The 22,693-nt window shown below is 35.2% G+C and overlaps 1 protein-coding gene across 2 annotated transcripts in view; it reads right to left on the bottom strand.

Annotated features, from left to right (window-relative positions):
• Positions 1 to 22,693, bottom strand: part of LOC129757232 (uncharacterized) — a 55,048-nt gene that overhangs the window by 21,794 nt on the left and 10,561 nt on the right. For both annotated transcript variants that reach the window (XM_055754387.1, XM_055754395.1), the window contains exon 2: positions 19,607 to 19,923. In XM_055754387.1, the coding sequence (XP_055610362.1) occupies positions 19,607 to 19,923 (317 nt within the window). The remainder of the gene's footprint in view (positions 1 to 19,606; positions 19,924 to 22,693) is intronic.

The raw sequence follows: 22,693 nt of genomic DNA on the forward strand, positions 1-22,693 counted from the left end.
GTATTATATATTATATTTCATGTATTAGCATATTTCATGTATTAGCAAAGGCAACCTAGTTATTCACGAGTTTTGCCCTAACTGCTGTCATTGTGTTCGTTTATCGATTTAGAAGTTCACCACTTTTGCCCAAGGTTTGAACCTCAAGCAAGCGATTGCAACCCGTAGAAGTTTGCCCCCGTGCCAGTGAAGAAATCGCAAACGCTAATGAAGTAAACTAAATTTTTTTGATTTAATCATTTGTTGAAAAATTAACATCAACAGATCGCACTCCAGCAGAAAAAAAGAAAGTTATATTAGGACAAATTATTTTTTTTAACTGATAAGGTTTCGATGATATTATATTTATGTTTCGACTATCTGTTAACAATATTTCAAAATTTCAAAATTCTTCAATCTATATTTAGGTTCAAAAAATGTTTATGAAGTCTAAACAAAACTGGAACTGAATATCAAAATCACTGTTATAACAGCATAAATCGGTATAAGAAAGACCTGCATTGAATATACCTATTTGGACCGTAAATGGCTGGTAAAAAGGAAATTTTTTATAACATTTTTTTTTTACTTTTTTCTTTTGATATTATTTTGTTACTCATTCGACAATATTTTTGTTATAAAATGGAAAAATTTGTTCACCATGGGTGCTCAGAATCACCTCATTTTGGCATAGTTGACGATTGCGTGTATGTCATAAGTTGAATATTTAAAATAATTATCAAAAAATTAAAATACATTGCCAATCCTGTTAGAAATTTATGTTAAATGATTACAGGTTTTGACCATGGGTGCACGGTTGCACTTCAATTTTGTGGTTTTTCACTATGGGTGCACGGATTCACCGCATTTTCATCAAATATTGCATTTTTTTTTTTGAAAAAGTATTTTGACAAATCTTATAACTATAACGAACTGAAAATGCGGTGGATCCCGTGCACCCGTAGTGAAGAACCATGGATATTACACAAATTTTCTTTCTAATCTATTATTATATGCTAGTTTAATGGTATTGCGGTTAACGTTATAATGAAAAATTCTTGATAGAAGAATTACAGATATGAAAGAAATGACGGATAGATAAAGCAGATGCTTATTAGAAGAAAATTTATAGGTGTTGAAAATTGAGTCAAGAGCATATTTTTACGAAAAGCTTCAATGGTGCGTTTTAGACTCTTTGTCCCACATCAATTGAATGGCTGAGAGAAGTAATAGCGAGAGGCGCAATTACGTTCACCCATACATCCAACCCGATGGATTGGCGAAGCACGTGCTTCCCAATCGGACAAAAAAGTCTAGACCGCATGACGAGTGACTATTCGTTAAAAAAAGAATACAATCATTTCTAATCTATTAATGCCGTTATTCTTTACCTTTGGCATGTAAAAAAGTTGATTTTGGATGAATGGCAGTGAAACCTTGCATCAATGGTAAATTGCTCAACTTAAAGAAAAACAGAAGATAAAATGGAGGACGGTTGAATTTCAGGAATTGTGTTCGTCAAGTGTCATATCGTGAGACAGATTACTAGAAAATAAAATGAAAACTATACCAAATCTAAACATGTCAACCATGTCTCAATATGAATTTTAAATCAACCATTTTTATTTAAAGTTCCGTTTTATTCGTTTCCGGAAAAAAAGTTTCAATCATATCTTGACATTATATATTTATTTATTATAATAATTCAGGTATTTCCAATCGTATATTTATCTGATAAGATGGTAATTGAATCAACATCAAGGAAATTGGAGAACGGTTGGCATTGACCGAGTGAGTTTTAGGAATTATGTGCCTCAAGTTATGTCGTGTGACGGAAAACTGTGAAAACAAAAATAATGAATCAATATTGTTGAATTCCTATGTCGATTTGTTTCTTCAAAAAAAAATTCAAATGAATAATATTGATTTAGTCAAAATGCCGTCCAAGGAAGAAGAGCAGCGTATCAAAATTTTGCTCGCGCATCGCGAAAATCCGAGCTACTCGCACGCAAAGCTGGAGAAATCGCTAAAAGTTGCCAAATCAACCGTTACAAATGTAATTATCTAAAGTGTTTGGGGAACGTTTGTCGACAGCCAGGAAGTCTGGATCGGGGGGAAATCGAAAACCGGAAGCCGCTGAGACGACAAAGAGAGTTGCCGGTAGTTTCATGCGAAACCCTAATCTCTCTCTCCGACATGCCGCACATAAGCTGGGTGTATCGTCTACAATCGTGCATCGAGCCAAAAAACGAGCCAGACTATCGACTTAAAAAAAGTTAGTGACTCCAAATCGCGATGACAAACAAAATACGACGGCCAAAGCTCGATCCCGAAGGCTGTACACGACGATGCTGACAAAGTTTGACTGCGTGGTAATGGACGACGAAACCTACGTCAAAGCCGACTACAAGCAGCTTCCGGGACAGGAGTTTTATACGGCAAAAGGAAAGGGAAAGGTTGCAGATATTTTCAAGCACATGAAACTATCAAAGCTCGCGAAGAAATACCTGGTTTGGCAAGCCATCTGTACCTGTGGCTTGAAAAGCAGCATTTTAAAAGCTTCCGGGACTGTCAACCAAGAAAGTTACATGGAAGAGTGTTTGAATAAACGTCTGCTGCCTTTCCTGAAGAAACACGCTTGTTCCGTACTGATTTGGTCGGATTTGGCATCTTGCCATTACGGTAAAAAGGCCATGGAGTGGTACGCCGCCAACAACGTGCAGGTGGTTCCCAAGGACAAGAACCCTCCCAACACACCAGAGCTCCGCCTAATCGAGAAATACTGGGCTATTGTCAAGCGGAACCTAAAGAAGACCAAAAAAACAGCTAAGGACGAGCAGCTGTTCAAGGCAAACTGGCTTTCTGCGGCGAAGAAGGTGGACAAGGTGGCTGTACAAAATCTGATGGCAGGGGTTAAGCTTAAGGCCCGGCAATTCGGATTTGGAAAAGCGGAAGCCTAACTGAATATTTTTCCTAAATTTTATACTAATTAAACTTGAAAAAGAAATTTAATTTGATTTTTTAAATAAACGATTTCACCGATTTACACGCGTTTTCACTTGACCAAATTTTGACCGTATCACCCTTTACTAGTTTAGAATAAAAGATGTTTATAACCTAAAATTACTCAAATTACTCGAAGTGCATGTATTAAGTTTAACACAACTTTCACAAAATTCGAAGCAATGTTGACAGAAATTTTGACAGAAAGTTTAATTATAGTTCAGCAACAAAACTGAGCAATAAAATTGAAAGTCAAGTCCTTGAAGCGCCACACAGCGGTCAATCCGAGAACTTTTTTCACAAATATTCATGACTTCGCTTCGAAAATCAATAATTTTATAACGAATGAAACACTTCTGCCCTCCATAAAACAACTTGAGATCATTGTTTTGAATGAAGATTGCAAATAAAACTAAAAGAAAACGAAAAAATTATATCATGTTTGAGTTATATAGGGCTGTGAATTCTACCAGTCATTTTAACTGGTCATGGTGAAATTTATTCCGCTTATTAAAAGAGCTAGAGAAATAAAAAATACACAGATTTGTAGAGATTCATTTAATATTCATGAAAAGTCGTATTTTTGTGAATTTTTCAAACGAAGTATTTAAAAGATATTCAACAACCAAAGTGTCAAACCAGTCATTTTGACTGGTGCGGTCTTTGTTCTGTTAACCATCAATCAATCAATTCAAAACTTTGCTTAGAAGAGATTGCGGATTTCGCCGACAATTTGTTCATTAATATTCTACGTTGGCGCTATGGCAAGTACGCTTACATTAATTGAATTACAATTGAATGTTTAAAAATTAAAAAGCAAAGCGCCTATTGTTTTAGAACACGATGCGATCACAAACAAAGTTGCCTCTTAAAGTGAATAAACTGTCCGATGCACCCACCTTGCAAATGAGTGAACAAATTGAATTGTGCTTCCAATTAGTTTCGTCGGAACTGTGACAAAAAACATAACATAAGAATAAAAACAATACGCTGCTAAGTACTGTCGCCAATTTGTATAAGCTTATCTGCGGCAACTTCATCGTTGCAATTACTTGCACCTCCCACGCAGCTCATCCACTACACCTACTTCTACTTCTAATGTGCAGCTATTTTTTTTTATGAATGGACGCTAGCATAACTGAACGCTTTTGCGAGCTTTTGCTCTCCAGCGGCGATCGGAATTGAGTCATAGAAACATTCTTCAACAAACCGTCTCTACTCCGCACAAACCTGTGTGAAAAATCAATCTCTAGGCTCTTTTGTTGGTTCATTTTGTTCAACAAGTGGTAAATTTAGTTTGAATGCGTAAAAAAACCTGGTTTCTCCGAGAAGCTATTAACAATTCAAGATCATAAATGTCTTCCCCAACACCTATTGGAGTGCACCTATTTGTTCGTTCTCGGTGCATCATGGGTTTGGCAATCCACACCACACAGGTACCGCAGAGCTCTGAATTTGTATTCAAATTAGTCACTTAAAAGTGCAGTGACCACGCAATTCTAAGCTCGTAGTCTCCGGTTCAGGGTTTCGAAATTTCGTGAAGCCGTTTTTCGCTTCATCTTTAAACCAAATCTTGGTGGTGTGCATTTCTATCTTGGTGCAGCTCGAAACCTAAGCCGAGGTAGGTGTCGAGTTAGTCAGTGGGTTTTTATCTAATAAAGTTGAATTATTGCCACTGGATTGGTTTAGGAATAAAACTAAACTGGTTCTGGGAAAGATGGCATCATAGCAGAGCATCTTTAACGACTGAACACCAGCCACCAGCCGATCGGTGGCTGTCAAGGTTTTCTAGTTTGCCAACTCCCTGTAAGATCAAGATTTATAACATAACTGCTTTATAATGTACCTAATATGATAACATACAAAACGAAATTTTATTGAAATCGTTTTGCTAAAATTTTAAAATGATTGGTTTCCTTTTTACCATTTTCTAATTAAGCTATTACATTTCAATTTAGTCAATTCTAGAAATGATTAAAAAAAATTTTTTTTTTGCTTTTGTAGAATAGTTTCAAAACTTTGTAGAGCCAGGGTTAGTTGCCCTACTTTGAACTGTTTAACACGATTCAATTTTTTTTCATTCAGGCGATATCTGAATCGGGAGCAAACCTTCGCAACATAGGCCTCTAACATTAAAGCCCACGCCTTCGACATGGAAGCCTTCAGAGAATCAGCTTGAACCCCATATCAAATGATCGAGGGGGTTCCAATTCGGACTGTTCGAAGGCCAAAGATCCTTCGGTGAAAATTTCATATTCTTCTCCAGCCAGGTTTGGGTCCGTTTCGAGGTATGGTATGGGTTCCATCTGGTTAAAAAACAACATTCTAAATAGGGTTCACCAGAGTTTGGCCGAATCCACGGAAGCTCTTGATTCTTCAAAATGTCTATGTAAACTTCAGTTTTATTTTTAATTCCAGCTTTTATGAAATCAGAAGTTATTTTCAATCCTCCGGGCGCGGGATGCTTGGTAGTACACTTGAATTTCACATTTTCTGGAACATCCATTAGCCTTCAGGGGTGAAATATACCGATCCGATCCGTACGCTTTGACTTTCCCTTTGATGATGCATTTAACCCTTGAATGCACACCCGATCAGAAGAGCAAAACAAAATCATATCAAATGAGATTTTTTTTTAAAGATTTTTTTCACATCAAAATGAGATATAGTTTAGTAAATATCTCAAATTATAACAAAAAGTCTTAGCTAAACTAAACTAAAACTAAACTAAATTATATCACCCTTTGATAGCATTTTATCAAAATTATAACTCGATCAGCAGATAGGATATTGACCACCAAAAGGCAAAAAAAAGTCTTGAATAGAAGCTTTCATTCAATGTTCGCTTTCGGGTAAACCTGTATGTATTCCAATTCATCTGAATGACACTCGAAGTCGACAGCCTGTCCATCAGCACGAATCCCTTGTCAAATTCCAATAGTCCTATTCCAATTCTTCAAGTAAACCCATAGAAATTTCCGTTGTCCAGTTTTTTTCCACGTTAGATCGGCTTCCGATTGTTTTTTCCAGTTATTTTTAAATTTACAAAAACATGCGATTTTAACCCTACCAAGAAAAAGGGGTAAGTTGTTTTTAATCAAAAATCAAATGGAAACGTTCGAAAATTAAAAGTTTTTGATATATTTGCAATAATTCTTGGTTTTGTTTGGATTAAATTTTACAAAACTGTTTTTAAAGAAGAAGCACAAGAGTGCTGCAAACATTTTGGGGTTAAAAACACCAAAAAACTCTACTAGCTCGAATCATAAAAAATTTGTGTTGGATGGTTGAGATTTTGAAATTAACAAACGCCTGATGCAAAACAATCATAATCCAGCATATGCAAACGATAAGGTGAATCTTTGATTTGCATTTTGATGCATTTAGCTCAGATTGGTTATGAAATTAAAAAAATATTAATTTAAAAAAAATGATGATTTTCCGAAAAATATTTCACACCAACATTGTTGGTATAGGACAATAAAAGCAATATAAAGTTTGTCGGTGATATCGTTAAGCCAATCCGTCATACTGGGTAAAGATTTTAACGGCATCGAAAAATGTAAAAATTTGAACATCCATTGCTCGATTTTTTTGAATTTTCTATGAGAATCAGAAACTTAAAAAAAACATCTCACGATGTGAGAACATAGGTCATCATCATTTTGTTATCATTAAAATTTAATGATAACTTTGTTGCATTATATTAAAATGAAAATTGGAAAAGTGTTGCATCGAAGACTGCCGTAGCTTGATGCCCCGGTACTCAAACAGTGCACAACGGAAGATTTTGGTCCAGATGGATTCACAGCTTTAGTTGGATTAGAGCTTTGCGAATTTCCCAAAATCGACCATTGTTCAACTGTAAAAAGCTATTATTTTCGCTTTTGGAGCTACAGGGTCAAAAGTACCAGCCTGCCAAACTGACAGGTCTGTGCTGAAGAATCATCCCATTCAATCCATCTTGTAGGAAAAACCCCTCAGCTTTGCAATGTGGTACCGGAGATGACCTACGGGGTGTTCAATAAGTTCAAATACAGTTTTTAACCAAATGGTGTGGTAAAGCCGTGCGTAGCATATAAATTTAACTTTTTTTAGAGTCATTTTTTGCTATTATCAGACAAACTATTCCTGGTGTCGAAGAATTAATTTTCATTAAGTATTCGTTTTTTATCAGCCTTTTCACACCACAAGTACTGGTACAGGCAAAAAATCCAATTTATTGACCAAAATAAATAGTTTACAGGTCACCTAATCTGCCTCCTTTGGACAAATTCTCATGATCATTGATGATGTCGAGAATAAACAAGTACATACAGAATTCCTAAATTTGTCTCATATAAAATCTATTTTTTCGTATTATGTGTGAAATGTCGAAAAAGTAGCTACGTGCAAGCTGATTTTCATCACAAAGCTTATCAACGTGATGGAGCATAGAATAATTGCACATCATAAATATATTAAAACCATAAAATATGTGCTTGTGTAACTTTTATTAAGTTTACATTTGTCAATGATGGATATTTTGGCTAATTTTGCATGTAGTGTTTATTTTTATATGTCATTTTTCGCAGAATAATACAGGTTTTCAGAAATATTGGCTTAAAATGAAAAGTGCCTTGCCCTTTAAATATAGCCCTCTTGGGTTGGTTAGTTATATCATACATGTTGTCGAGAATAAACAAATACAGGAAACCTATTTTGACTCTCTATAAAAATCGTCAGCATTCTTATAGGGAACGAAATTTCAACAATAGATGAGCGTGCCGCTTACGGTGGACTCGAGAAACCGCTGAAGTTCATATAATTGGTTTAAGGTAAAAAATTTCCTAAACAAAAGGTGTGATTGAATTACCTTTCCAGTTGAGTAAAACAAAAATCTGGCCAGTGGATTTTGAATTACCGTTATTTTTATTTGTATTCGAACTTAGTGGCACTGATAGGGTCTAGACCATGGGTGGCCCACATTTTCAATAGGCAGGTCAAATCTTGGATATAAGATTTGGTCGCGGGCCAAACAAGTAATTTTTCTCAGATCTTCCAGGGAAAAACAGAATACCGTGTGTGACCCAGTGTGATGGATTGGCTTAATGATATCACTTACAAACTTTATATTGCTTTTATTATCCACCATACCAACACTGTTGATGTAAAAATATTTTTCCGACAATCACCATTTTTTTAATATTTTTATAATTCACTTACCTGTCTGGGGAAAATGCAACAAAATGAAAATCAGTACTAAATCTCCTAAATCTCGTTTCCATATGCTGGGATATGATTGTTTTGCATTATGTGTTTGTTATCATTCAAATTTCAGCCATCCTAAGATTTATTTTCATGATTTAAGCTAATAGAATATTTGTAGTATTTTTTACCGCTAAATGTATGCAGCAAATTTACACTTTCTCCTTAAAAACATTTTAGATAGAAAAATGTAAAATTTAATTCGAACAAAACAAAAAAAAATACTGCAATTGGGGCTTCATGCGTTATGACATCATAAATGTTACAAAAACTATAAATTTACAAACGCTTCCATTTGATTTTTCATGAATAACAGAGTTCGTTGCAATTTACCCCTTTTTCTTAGTAGGGTGAAAATCGCATGTTTTTGAAAATTTAAAATAACTGGTAACACCAATAATTTTTCTGACTACGTCAATTTGGTGTCCCATCAACCTTAAAACTTTTGACGTACAAGAGGTATGATTATCTGTAGGCATTAAGATTTTAGAAGCCATTGAAGTTGAAAAGTTTTGCATGTTGCCCCAGTGGACGGTACGCTATATAAATTTAAAGTTTCTGCATATGCCTGTTTGAAGTACAGATTAATCTAATTAAAAACTTTCGTTCCATGTATTTTTACGAGTTTTTTCAAGCGAATAGAAACCATCACTATAAATTCCATGAATGTCAAATCGCCGCTCATTTCCAAAGTTTACCGGTCTTCCTGAAAAATTTTGTAGGTGTTCCGAAGTAAATTTAAAAAAAACATTACATGGAATGCAAAATTGTTCCGTTCATAAGCTCTCGGCATTCAAAAGACTATTTACTAAAAGTACTTATAAGCACGGACTTCCTGAACTCTTTCGAGTTGAATCTAAAAATTTAGCCTTTTTTTGCACAGAAAAATAAATAAATTTCAGGGCGCGCTGCATTGGAGATTTGTCGAACATAATAATCTAAAGAATGCATGTGAGCACATACTTTGGCAGAAACTGCGGTGAATCCGTGCACCCATGGTGGATTACCAACATACAGAAAAAAAAATTAAATTTCAGTGAAATTTTTCACAATTGGAATGAAGAGTTAATCACAGTAAATTTATTTTACGAAATTATTTTATCGGCTATATCGGTGAAATTTCATATTCTTTGAGAAAGAATATTTAAGAATTTAAAGATTATAGACGGATAGAAGATTAGAATAAGGTGAAAGATGTTGAAAATGAGCGGAAGGGTAATTTTAATTTGAAAAACTTTTCATCACACTTCATCGTTTTGTTCCTCACGGGCCTACTAGGTACCTTGCAGTGGTAAGTACAGATAGAATTGTGCAGTTCGTTCGTACTGCAAGTCTACCTCTTGTGGGACGAACCACGCTAGGCCTACTATTGTGTGGTGAAAGAAAAATGCAAATTAGCAAAATTAGCTTTTATGCACCCTATACCCTTTTGGCTCCGAGGGCCTCACATATTGCTTCAAACTTCCAGAAAACTCTTAATTCATTGTTTAGTTTCCTGGACAAATACTTAAACTGATTGATGTGTTCATTTTGATATCAAATCATATATCTTAAATTTTGGTAAAGAAAATTCTAAATTCATCATTAATTTGCATTATGGACAGGGTTCAACACGCAGGAGTGCGTCCAATGAGAAAGAGCAAATAAAACGCAGCTCTTTCGTTCTCGGTTCACGGGCACATTTGATTGCTCGAAATTCTCTCGAGAAATTTGCGACCAAAACGCAGATTGAAAATTTTTGAGCAGAGCGAATTCGCGCGCGGCTATTCGAGAGCGCGAGCGGTTCGGAAACTGCGTTTGCGTTTTTCTGCCGCGTGCGTGTAGGAACACCGAGCATCTACCGAGAGGACACGGCGGCTCACCGGACGGCGCGCGCGGCTCTCTTTAGCACACGGTGTGTTCGCCGTGTTTTCGTTATTAAGGACCGACGGAATAATCTCTGCGAATAATTAAATCAATAGATATGGTAAAACAGATAGAAGCACGCAATAGCCTTGAGAGGAGGGTTATAACAATCAATGTTACAAGTTTTAAAATACATACTAGTAATAGTAACTAGCACTAGTAACTATGAAAATTTTACCATGCAATAGTGAAATTTCGCGAAAAATGCCAAATCAAAGAGCTTAACATAAGGAATGTTAAAATGAATGTCAAAAATATTCTAGCCACTAGTAATAGTTACCAGCACTAGTAACTATGAAAAATTTACCATGCAATAGTAAAATTTCGCGAAAAACGCCAAATCAAAGAGCTTAACATAAGGAATGTTAAAATGAATGTTAAAAATATTCTAGCCACTAGTTATAGTTACCAGCACTAGTAACTATGAAAATTTTACCATGCAATAGTAAAATTTCGCGTAAAATGCCAAATCAAAGAGCTTTACACAAGGAATGTTAAAATTAATGTTAAAAATATTCTAGCCACTAGTACTAGTTACCAGCACTAGTAACTATGAAAAATTTACCATCCAATAGTAAAATTTCGCGAAAAATGCCAGATCAAAGAGCTTAACATAAGGAATGTTAAAATGAATGTCAAAAATATTCTAGCCACTAGTAATAGTTACCAGCACTAGTAACTATGAAAATTTTACCATGCAATAGTAAAATTTCGCGAAAAATGCCAAATCAAAGAGCTTAACATAAGGAATGTTAAAATGAATGTTAAAAATATTCTAGCCACTAGTAATAGTTACCAGCACTAGTAACTATGAAAATTTTACCATGCAATAGTAAAATTTCGCGAAAAATGCCGAATCAAAGAGCTTTATACAAGGATTGTTAAAATTAATGTTAAAAATATTCTAGCCACTAGTAATAGTTACCAGCACTAGTAACTATGAAAATTTTACCATGCAATAGTAAAATTTCGCGTAAAATGCCAAATCAAAGAGCTTTACACAAGGAATGTTAAAATTAATGTTAAAAATATTCTAGCCACTAGTAATAGTTACCAGCACTAGTAACTATGAAAAATTTACCATCCAATAGTAAAATTTCGCGAAAAATGCCAGATCAAAGAGCTTAACATAAGGAATGTTAAAATGAATGTCAAAAATATTCTAGCCACTAGTAATAGTTACCAGCACTAGTAACTATGAAAATTTTACCATGCAATAGTAAAATTTCGCGAAAAATGCCAAATCAAAGAGCTTAACATAAGGAATGTTAAAATGAATGTTAAAAATATTCTAGCCACTAGTAATAGTTACCAGCACTAGTAACTATGAAAATTTTACCATGCAATAGTAAAATTTCGCGAAAAATGCCGAATCAAAGAGCTTTACACAAGGAATGTTAAAATGAATGTTAAAAATATTCTAGCCACTAGTAATAGTTACCAGCACTAGTAACTATGAAAATTTTACCATGCAATAGTAAAATTTCGCGAAAAATGCCGAATCAAAGAGCATTACACAAGGAATGTTAAAATTAATGTTAAAAATATTCTAGCCACTAGTAATAGTTACCAGCACTAGTAACTATGAAAATTTTACCATGCAATAGTAAAATTTCGCGAAAAATGCCGAAACAAAGAGCTTTACACAAGGAATGTTAAAATGAATGTTAAAAATATTCTAGCCGCAAAAAATAGTTACCAGCACTAGTAACTATGAAAAATTTACCATGCCATAGTAAAATTTCGCAAAATTCGCCAAATCAAACAGCCTTAAATAAGAATTGTTAAAATGCATGTTCAAAATAATCCAGCCACTAGTAATAGTTTCCAGCACTAGTAACTATGAAAAATTTACCATACAGTAGTAAAATATCGCAAAATTCGCCAAATCAAAAAGCTGAACATAAGGATTGTATATGCATATTGAAAATATACTAGCCACAAGTAATAGTTACCAGCACTAGTAACTATGAAAAAATACCATGCAAAAGTTAAATTTTGCAAAAAACGTCAAATGAAAGAGCCTTACACAAGGATTTTTAAAACGATTGTTGAATATATGCTAGCCACTAGTAATAGTTACCAGCACTAATAACTATGCAAAATTTACCATGCAATATTAAAATTTCGCGTTTTTTGCGAAATTTTACTTAGCAATTTTTCATAGTTACTAGTGCTGATAACTATAACTAGTTGCTAGGATATTCCAACATTCATTTCGACATTCTACGCGTAAGGCTCTTTGATTTGGCATTTTTCGCGAAATTTTACTCGTTCATGGTAAATTTTTCATAGTTACTAGTGGTGGTAACTATAACTAGTGGCGAGAAAATTTTTAACATTCACTTTAACAATCCTTGTGTAAAGCTCTTTGATTTGGCGTTTTTTGCGCAATTTTACTTTTCCATGGTAAATTTTTCGTAGTTACTAGTGCTGGTAACTATTACTAGTGGCTAGAATATTTTTAACATTCATTTTAACAATATTTGTGTGAAGCTCTTTGTTTTGGCGTTTTTTGCGAAATTTCACTATTGCATGGTAAACTTTTCATAGTTACTAGTGCTGGTAACTATTACTAGCGGCTAGAATATTTTTAACATTCATTTTAACATTCCTTGTGTTAAGCTCTTTGATTTGGCGTTTTTTGCGAAATTTCACTATTGCATGGTAAATTTTTCATAGTTACTAGTGCTGGTAACTATTACTAGTGGCTAGAATATTTTTAACATTCATTTTAACAATCCTTGTGTTAAGCTCTTTGATTTGGCGTTTTTTGCGAAATTTCACTATTGCATGGTAAATTTTTCATAGTTACTAGTGCTGGTAACTATTACTAGTGGCTAGAAAAAATTTTAACATTCATTTTAACAATCCTTGTGTAAAGCTCTTTGATTTGGCGTTTTTCGCGAAATTTTACTATTGCATGGTAAATTTTTCATAGTTACTAGTGCTGGTAACTATTACTAGTGGCTAGAATATTTTTAACATTCATTTTAACAACCCTTGTGTTAAGCTCTTTGATTTGGCGTTTTTTGCGAAATTTCACTATTGCATGGTAAATTTTTCATAGTTACTAGTGCTGGTAACTGTTACTAGTGGCTAGAAAAATTTTTAACATTCATTTTAACAATCCTTGTGTAAAGCTCTTTGATTTGGCGTTTTTTGCGAAATTTCACTATTGCATGGTAAATTTTTCATAGTTACTAGTGCTGGTAACTATTACTAGTGGCTAGAATACTTTAAACATTCATTTTAACAATCCTGATGTAAAGCTCTTTGATTTGGCGTTTTTCGCGAAATTTTAATAGTTCATGGTAAATTTTTCATAGTTACTAGTGCTGGTAACTATTACTAGCGGCTAGAATATTTTTAACATTCATTTTAACAATCCATGTGTGAAGCTCTGTGATTTGGCGTTTTTCGCGAAATTTTACTATTGCATGGTAAATTTTTCATAGTTACTAGTGCTGGTAACTATTACTAGCGGCTAGAATATTTTTAACATTCATTTTAACAATCCTTGTGTTAAGCTCTTTGATTTGGCGTTTTTTGCGAAATTTCACTATTGCATGGTAAATTTTTCATAGTTACTAGTGCTGGTAACTATTACTAGTGGCTAGAATACTTTTAACATTCATTTTAACAATCCTGATGTAAAGCTCTTTGATTTGGCGTTTTTCGCGAAATTTTAATAGTGTATGGTAAATTTTTCATAGTTACTAGTGCTGGTAACTATTACTAGCGGCTAGAATATTTTTAACATTCATTTTAACAATCCATGTGTAAAGCTCTGTGATTTGGCGTTTTTCGCGAAATTTTACTATTGCATGGTAAATTTTTCATAGTTACTAGTGCTGGTAACTATTACTAGCGGCTAGAATATTTTTAACATTCATTTTAACAATCCTTGTGTAAAGCTCTTTGGTTTGGCGTTTTTCTCGTAATTTTACTATTGCATGGTAAATTTTTCATAGTTACTAGTGCTGGTAATTATTACTAGCGGCTAGAATATTTTTAACATTCATTTTAACAATCCTTGTGTTAAGCTCTTTCATTAGGCATTTTTCGCGAAATTTTACAATTGCATGGTAAATTTTTCATAGTTACTAGTGCTGGTAACTATTACTAGTGGCTAGAATATTTTTAACATTCATTTTAACAATCCTTGTGTAAAGCTCTTTGATTTGGCGTTTTTCGCGGAATTTTACTATTGCATGGTAAATTTTTCATAGTTACTAGTGCTGGTAACTATTACTAGCGGCTAGAATATTTTTAACATTCATTTTAACAATCCTTGTGTAAAGCTCTTTGATTTGGCGTTTTTCGCGGAATTTTACTATTGCATGGTAAATTTTTCATAGTTACTAGTGCTGGTAACTATTACTAGCGGCTAGAATATTTTTAACATTCATTTTAACAATCCTTGTGTTAAGCTCTTTCATTAGGCATTTTTTGCGAAATTTTACAATTGCATGGTAAATTTTTCATAGTTACTAGTGCTGGTAACTATTACTAGTGGCTAGAAAAATTTTTACATTCATTTTAACAATCCTTGTGTAAAGCTCTTTGATTTGGCGTTTTTCGCGAAATTTTACTATTGCATGGTAAATTTTTCATAGTTACTAGTGCTGGTAACTATTACTAGTGGCTAGAACATTTTTAACATCCTACATTAATTCTTATAACCTTCCGCCAAATCCCATTGCGCGCTTACATATATTTTAACTATCCTGTTGATAAAATCATACACACAGATTTCTCAATCGGCACTGCAAACAGAAACACGAACGAAACACAAGGCCCTCACTCGAGCCCGTGCGCGCCGCCCGGTGACGAAAAGAGGGCCGCCTCGGACCATTCGGAGAGCCGCCGCGCGCTGCATTGTGAGCCGCTGCGTCCTGTTCTTTGAGCCAAAAGAGAGGCCTCACCCGCCGCTCGATTAGGACGCGCGAGAGCTAGCCGTGCCTGTTTGACTCGGCCGCTCGCGCAGATTTCGGATAGTGCATCTCGTCGACGAGAACGAGGGGAAAAGATTGAGCGCGCGTGTTTTTGTTTCGAGCGAGAGCGCGTCAACGGCCAGAACGCAAACGAAGAAGTGTTTCGCTCGAGAGGAATGGTTTGCGTGTGCCGCGCGCGTCTAAAAGAGTGCGTTTTGTTGAACCCTGATTATGGAATATAAATTAATTACTGTCAAGCCGCTCAAATAACGTAAATGTAGTATTATTTTTGGATATCTGAATTTTCCAAGTTATGCAGCATACACGGGCTTAAAGTATAAACTAAATTTTAATAACTGAATTCCGGCAAAGTTTATGATATGCGAATAGATTAAAAGTTGATCTATGGCAAATGTCACAACTGATTTATGGAATCGATTAAAATAAAAATGAACAATTAAGGACTTAAAATATACGATCTCTAACCTAAAAAAATTCTTTCATATTTTCAGTCCAAAAATTCTATCACTTAATCACAGATGACGCCTTTAACACTGATTTTACCGAGATTTTTTTCTTTTTAGTAGAATTTTTGAGAAAATACATTTCAAAGATTATCGAGCATTGCAATCTAGAATTAGTCTCCAGTAGAAGTGATAGATCAGGGGTTTTCAGATCGTGCTCCGCGGAGCACTTGGTGCTCCGCGAAGCTTTTGAAAGTGTTCCGCGACGTACGCAACGAAAATCATAAACCACCTTTGAAAAACTCTGATAATTTTTTATCGTTTCATTTTTATCGAAACATGAGAAAATAAATTTTACAAGGCATATAGTACGAACGAATAAATTTAGTTTACTTTGTTTTTACTGGCGGCTGAATCCCTGCAGGGATGTTGGCAAAGGAAGGTGGATTGTCAAAATGCACTGCTTTGATCGAACAACGTTGTGTTGAAGGACTGAGTGTGCAAAACACTTAATGAGCTGTTCTTGCGCCGTACTTGCCGAGCTACCGATTGGAAAAGCTGAAGAAGCGCATACTATTGCTGAAAACTTAATCAAATCTTGTATTCAAAAGTCGTCCGTATCATGGTTGATAATAAAATAGTGGAATTGGTAAATTCGATTCCCATTTCATGTCTGACAACACGGTTTCTTGGCGAATTTGTGACATGGCTGAAGCTGTTGAGAGCGATTGAGAACTTCAAAATTCGACATGCCGCTTGCCAAATCCACAGATGTAGCAGGACTAGCAATTCTGATGATATTTGTTCGCTATCAAGGTTCTGAATGTTTCGAAGAATATTTGTTCCTTTGCAAACCGTTGCCAACTTCCACGTCGGGGGCTGAAATTTTCAAGCTAAATAATTGATGATTATGTTACGGACAACAATATTCCATGGGAAAATTGCATAGATGTATGTATGGACGGTGCGAAAGCTATAGTTGGAAATACTGGCCAAGTCTTGAGCCGTTGCCAAGATCAAATAAAAGACCAAAAGTTGCGGTAGTATTCATTACATCATCGACATTGCACTCGCTATGAAGAAACTATCGTCATCTTTGAAGGAAGTCTTGGACGAAAGCATAAAAATAATCTACTTTATTAAGGCTCGACCGAATAATTCAGGGTTATTCAAGGCATAATGCGAAGAGATGGTTAGTCAACTTTCCACGCTACTTCTTCATACCGAAGATCGCTGATTATCTCGTAGAAAAACGTTGTCTCGCTTGTTTGAATTAAGAATGACTTTAGTCTTTCAATGCAAGGTAAAGAAATAATAATCTTCGATTAAAACGGCAAAATCATCATGACTATCAAGAGAAAAATCAAATTTTGGGCAGAATCACTCAAAAAGCGCAACCTGGACAGCTTTCCGGATTTAAGAAGCATTCAATCAGAAATAACCTTGAAGTCATCCTCCGAAAATTTCCAAGAATTATGACAATCACAAAACTTTTCGTTGATAAATTTATTTTTGTATTTCTTGGTGTAAAGTTAAACGAACAGGCCCACGTGTCTAATAAAGTCTTTTACAATTGCAATGTTTTGCCGCAGGATCTGTTGAACAGCTTCCAGCAAAATCCCCGAAGAATATCATTAAATAATAAAAAGATCAAAGACTTTAAATGAGTGGAACAGCCTATTTTTATGTTAAAGAAACCAGAATCATTAACATCGCAAGAATATGAATCCTTGATAGATATGACATCGGATTCAAAGCTTCAGGAAAGATTCGTATCCAAAAAGTAGTAGGAGGAGTATTGATGTCAACTGAAAAAATAAATTTAAAAAGCTGTACGACAAAGCAAAACTTATTTTTCTGCCGTTTCCCACAACTTATCTATGTGAGTCTGGATTTTTTACATATACCGCAACGAAGACAAAATACCGATCCCGACTAAGCGCGGAACCAGACGTCAGGCTACAATTGACATAAATTTAACCAAACTTGTTACAGCTTGAAAAATCCAAGAAAGCGTATTTGTTCTATTGAAATCATTAATTTTTGATGACACATATTTTGTTAATAAAAACAAGACTATTCAAAGAGTAGCCATTCATTACTGATTTTATTGACTACGATGACAAGGCACATCTTATTTGAACGATAAATACTATCAATTTTTCAAAACTTGGATTTTTCATTCTTTCAAAAATGTAGGTGCTCCGCCAAAAATTTTGGTTCTAAAAAGTGCTCCGCCGAGCAAATGATCTGAAAACCCCTTTGATAGATAGTAGTATAATCCAAAATAATCTTCCAAAACAAGATCAACACGTAGAGCGTATACAAAATCTGTGACAATTTAATAAAATCTGTTAGATATATTTTAAGAAAAAAACTATTGAGATACTGGAACAAAAATTTGCTAACGACTCTGTGAAATTATACGTGGTTTCGTGATTTGTGAATAACGACCTCACCGCCCCCTTGAGCTCTTCCAACGCCTCCCAAATTTCAAAATTGAGCTCACCGTCCCCTTGGAAGCTCTATATGCCCCCAAGGGGGCGGTAGGGCCCACTTTGAAAACCACTGGTCTAGACTCTAGAACGTTATTAAGGGAAAAAGAGCCAGCGAGCATCGTCGGAGGCATTTGCAACTGACTGAAGGAATGTATTGAGGTCGTAGGAGGGAATTTCGATCCAATCTTGAGCTTCTTTTTTCGTTTGATGTTGTTGCCAAGGTTCCATAGAAAGTTGCTTGTTATTCAGGGTTTTCGATTTGATTAATTATCAAGCAAAGTTACGATTTTGAAGCATTATGAAAAAGTACAGAAACTTTATTGTCACCCTGTATATTCATAATGATTTCTAATTTCCTTTATTTCATATTCGGAAAATTGATCTCTAAATACTGAAAATCCATATTAGTTTTGAAAATCATGAAACGAGCTTTGAATAAAAGGCAAAATCAATTTTGAAACAGGGTTTGTAAACAGATTTTTTTTCTAATGGAAAAGGGAATCGAAAATCTTCAATCTTAAACGGGATACAGTATGCGAAATAATAAAAAAAAACAATTTGATTTTGGTAATATGGAACCAGAACCTGCGAAAAGAGTATAATTTTAGCCTAAGATTCTTAGATACCTACTCAATATTGAATAAGCAGAACTGAATTTCTATCTCGGAAATACTAAAAAAAAACTGCAGCACAATTAGTTTTTAAGGTTTAAGCATCAGTTTTGAGTAAAAAATGTTACTCTTGCTTGAATAACCTTACTAAATCATGAAAATTTGATGAATAACTTTAATTTTTTATGTTAAGTTTCCCCCCGTTCCTACGGCCGTGGTGTCAGCTATAAGATACGTCACTAACTTAAACTCGAGTTTCAAAAACTGACAATTCAACAACTCAGGAATTATTTTTCCTTATTGTCTTATCATGAAATAACCTAGTTACAAGCTATGTTTATTAAAGTTGCATTTCAAATAACAGAATTGAAATTCCTAAGTGTTCGAATAAACCTTAAACCTCGTAGGTCATATGCTATATGTTCTTTCGAAGGTACTTGAAATTAGCTTCCAAAAGGACAACCGAAAGTCTTCTTGACAGATTTAAATGTCAAATCGGAACGATCTTATCGGCCGTTTGCTGTGGCTAATTGAATAATAAATTTTTCATCGATTCTCGTTCCAAAGATTTATCTATCTAGCGTCTGCTATCTTCACTGATCTGTCGATAGGCTGCAACACTTGTCTGATGACCAGCAGACCTATAGGCGACGACACCAGAGTGTACCAATAGTTCAATTTTAGCATTTAAGCATCATAGGTAGTTGGAAACTCACAGACACCGATATCGGGGGTCTTCCTCGACAACTAACTGCCAAACTCCAATCAATAAAAGCAGCCGAAGAAGGTCAAGTGGCCACCATACCATCTGCAAACCAACCATCATCCGCAGGGCGTCCACGGGTGACCCCCAGAGGTCATCCCACGTTCCTACCTACTGAAATGAACCGAAGCTCATCACGCCGCCACGCCGTCGTTCGATTACGTAATCCCGCGAGAGAAGAAGTATTTATTGCACTTACCGGGTGGTGGGAATCTCGTTATCCGGTGGTGGAACATGCACGTACACGTGTTTATGAATGATCGGTGCCGGAGCAGGAGGACCGTACTCGGAGCTGGACGATCCGAAGCTGTTGACGCCAATCGAGGGCGGTGGCTGCTGTTGGGGAAGCTGCGGGGGAGGAGCATAGTTGTAGCCTCCCTGATCCAGTGGTGGCCGAGGTGGGGGATATGGGCCAAAACTGCTGCTGCCCCCTCCGCTGGATGTGCCAATTCCACCGATCAGCGGAGGTTCTGGGCGGGCTGCGGTGCGGTGTGTTATGGCGAGGAATGTGACGGCCTGCAGAGAAAATTGAACAATAAACGTTTTTGTTTAATTCGCGTAAAATTAAGTCACAGTCACTAATAGCGAAGTTCGTTTAGAAATGGAACAGTTACCTATATAAGCGTGTAACTTAATTTGATTAAAATATTTTCAAAGAAGGAAATGATTGTATCCTTATGATAATTCATGTAAAAAATATTTGATGTTTTTGTAGGAAAAATTCCTTAATTACTCTTGCGATCTCCCTTCAGTAAGCGCACACTTTTTTTAGTCATGGTATTTTTTTTCTATTTATACGCACACTTTTTTCATATATGGTTTTTTTTATTTAACTGGTTTCAATAAAAAAAAATACCATGACTGAAAAAAGTGTGCGTTTAGCCGTTTACTGAAAGAGATCGCAAGAGTAAATAAGGAATACCTATTTCTTATAGAAACGTCAAATTACATTGAATTACATTTACAAATTACATTTTTTTTTAAAGACAGGATAATTCAAAACCAATTTTCAAAAATCAGGAGATTTCAAGAGTTTTTGAAAAATCAGGACGGCCTCTCGAAAAACCGGACAAATCTTGAAAAAATCAGGACACCTGTGGTTCGGAGAGTAACGTCTTTTCTCGTAAACGTACCAAGAAATAACTGTGATAGCTCCCAGATTTCTCCTCTACACAATGTTCAATTGATTTATCCGGAGAATGGAATTCTCTTCATCAGCGAATGTGAATGCTCTCGCTCACTCTTATGTGTTGACAACCCACACTTGATTGCAGTGCGATTTATCTCTGCCCGCACAGCTTGGGGGAGAAGACGGAAAAAATTACACTCTCTTATAATGAACAAGCCGATCTGAGGAGTTTTTCCATCCATGTGAATAATCATAAGGTTACTATCATTTCCTTCTTTGAAAAAATACCACTTAAAAACTTTATATGATTTTATTATCTTATACCACTGTTGGTGTAAAAATATTTTTCGGCCAATCATAAATTATTCTTTAAAATATTTATTTTTATAATTCAGTTACCGTTACCATTCTGGGCTAAAGCGCATCAAAATGCGTCTAAATACAAATCAAACATAAATTTTTATGATTTCAGCTAGTAATTTTCTTTTGGTGTGTTTTGTTGTACCTCTAAATTCACACCCTAATGTTTTTTTTAAACATTTTTGACAGAAAAAAAATTAATTCGAAAACAAAAATAGAAAATTACTGTAATTCATGCTTTATGCATTATGACATCAGAAATATATCATAAACTATAAATTGTCAAATGTTTCCATTTGATGTTTCATTGAAAAACAAGTTTTTTGCAACCTACCCCTTTTTCCTATTAGGGTGAAAATCGCATGTTTTTGTAAATTTAAAAAACTTGTGAAATTAATAATATTTCTGACTACGTCAATTTGACGACCCATTAACCTTAAAACTTTTGATATATAAGCAGTATGATTATCTGTGGATATCAAGTTTTTAGAAGCTGAAGATGAAGATTAAAAGTGTTGCATGATGCTCCAGTTGACGGTACCGTAATCCGGGGTATATTGTTCACTTTTTTTGATTGTTTTGTTTTTTCTGTGGAAGGAAATTTGGTATTTTCGTAGGTGATGGAAAGAATTAGAGAAACATGAGGTATCAAAGAACGAAAGAACATAAGCCGTAATAAGTATCATGAAATTTTCGAAAAAGATACAACGGCTCACCGGCAGGACTTGAACCTGCAATCTCCGCTTCAGTACAACGGCGCGTTAGCCAATTCCACCACGGTGAACGTGATGAAAAAGGCGAACCCGAGCAATCAAGCTCTGCCGATCAACTGCTGGACCGGAAGTTTTGCTAAAAGTGATGACCTTTTTTTTGGTCACCGCTCCTCATTTTCTTTCTAATATGTGTTATGAGCCTACTTGGTTTAATAGTTCTACTGAATCAAAGCAATCAAAAGATTCCCTTGAATTTCCTTTTTAAATAAGAATTCAAGGGAATCTTTTGATTGCTTTGATTCAGCCACATTTCCACTTTTTCACTCCTGCAATGGCACCTATCCAGTTCCTTACTACCCATTTTTCATGACATTCGCAAAAATCAGGCAAAATCAGGCATATTTTCAAAAATCAGGCAAATTCAATGGCTTATCAGGTTATCAGGCAGAGCCTCGAAAAATCAGGCAATACCTGAAAAATCAGGCACATTGGCATCTCTGCCGCATGCGATCTTTTCCACTATTGATCTCTCTTGTTTCTCTAACCCCACCCATCGACTCTGGATTTTAGCCGAGCGAGCACAAGGTCGATGGCTTCGGGTTTGCCGCAACTTATGGTCAGATGAAGAAGCAATCAGTGCTGCTCAAGGTTCCGAGCACACCAGCTACACAGGGAGGTGTTGCTCTGTTGAAATCAATACTGATGTTATGAAATCGCTTGGTACATCTTTGTACCTGAAAATAATCACATAGGTGATGGAAAGAATTAGAGAAACATGAGGAATCAAACTCATTTAAGAAATGTGAGCACGTCACGTTTTTGGCAAAATTGTAGACCATTGCCAGATTTTAAATTAAAGTTTTCAATTCAAAGATCAACTTTCCCGAAGACCGCGAATAGAAAAAAATGTTGTTGAGCTATTTTTTTTTTATTTTCAATTTACCCATTCTACAAAACACGAGATTTTTGACAAAATTTATAATATTTTTATTTAAATATCAAGGAATTAAAAAAAGATCAGTTATTCTCGGTACTCATATGATTTTTCATTTTGAAATTCTTTTACGTTAAAAGTTTATCGTAT

Source organism: Uranotaenia lowii, chromosome 1, assembly GCF_029784155.1.
Source record: "Uranotaenia lowii strain MFRU-FL chromosome 1, ASM2978415v1, whole genome shotgun sequence".
NCBI classification, from domain to species: domain Eukaryota; kingdom Metazoa; phylum Arthropoda; class Insecta; order Diptera; family Culicidae; genus Uranotaenia; species Uranotaenia lowii.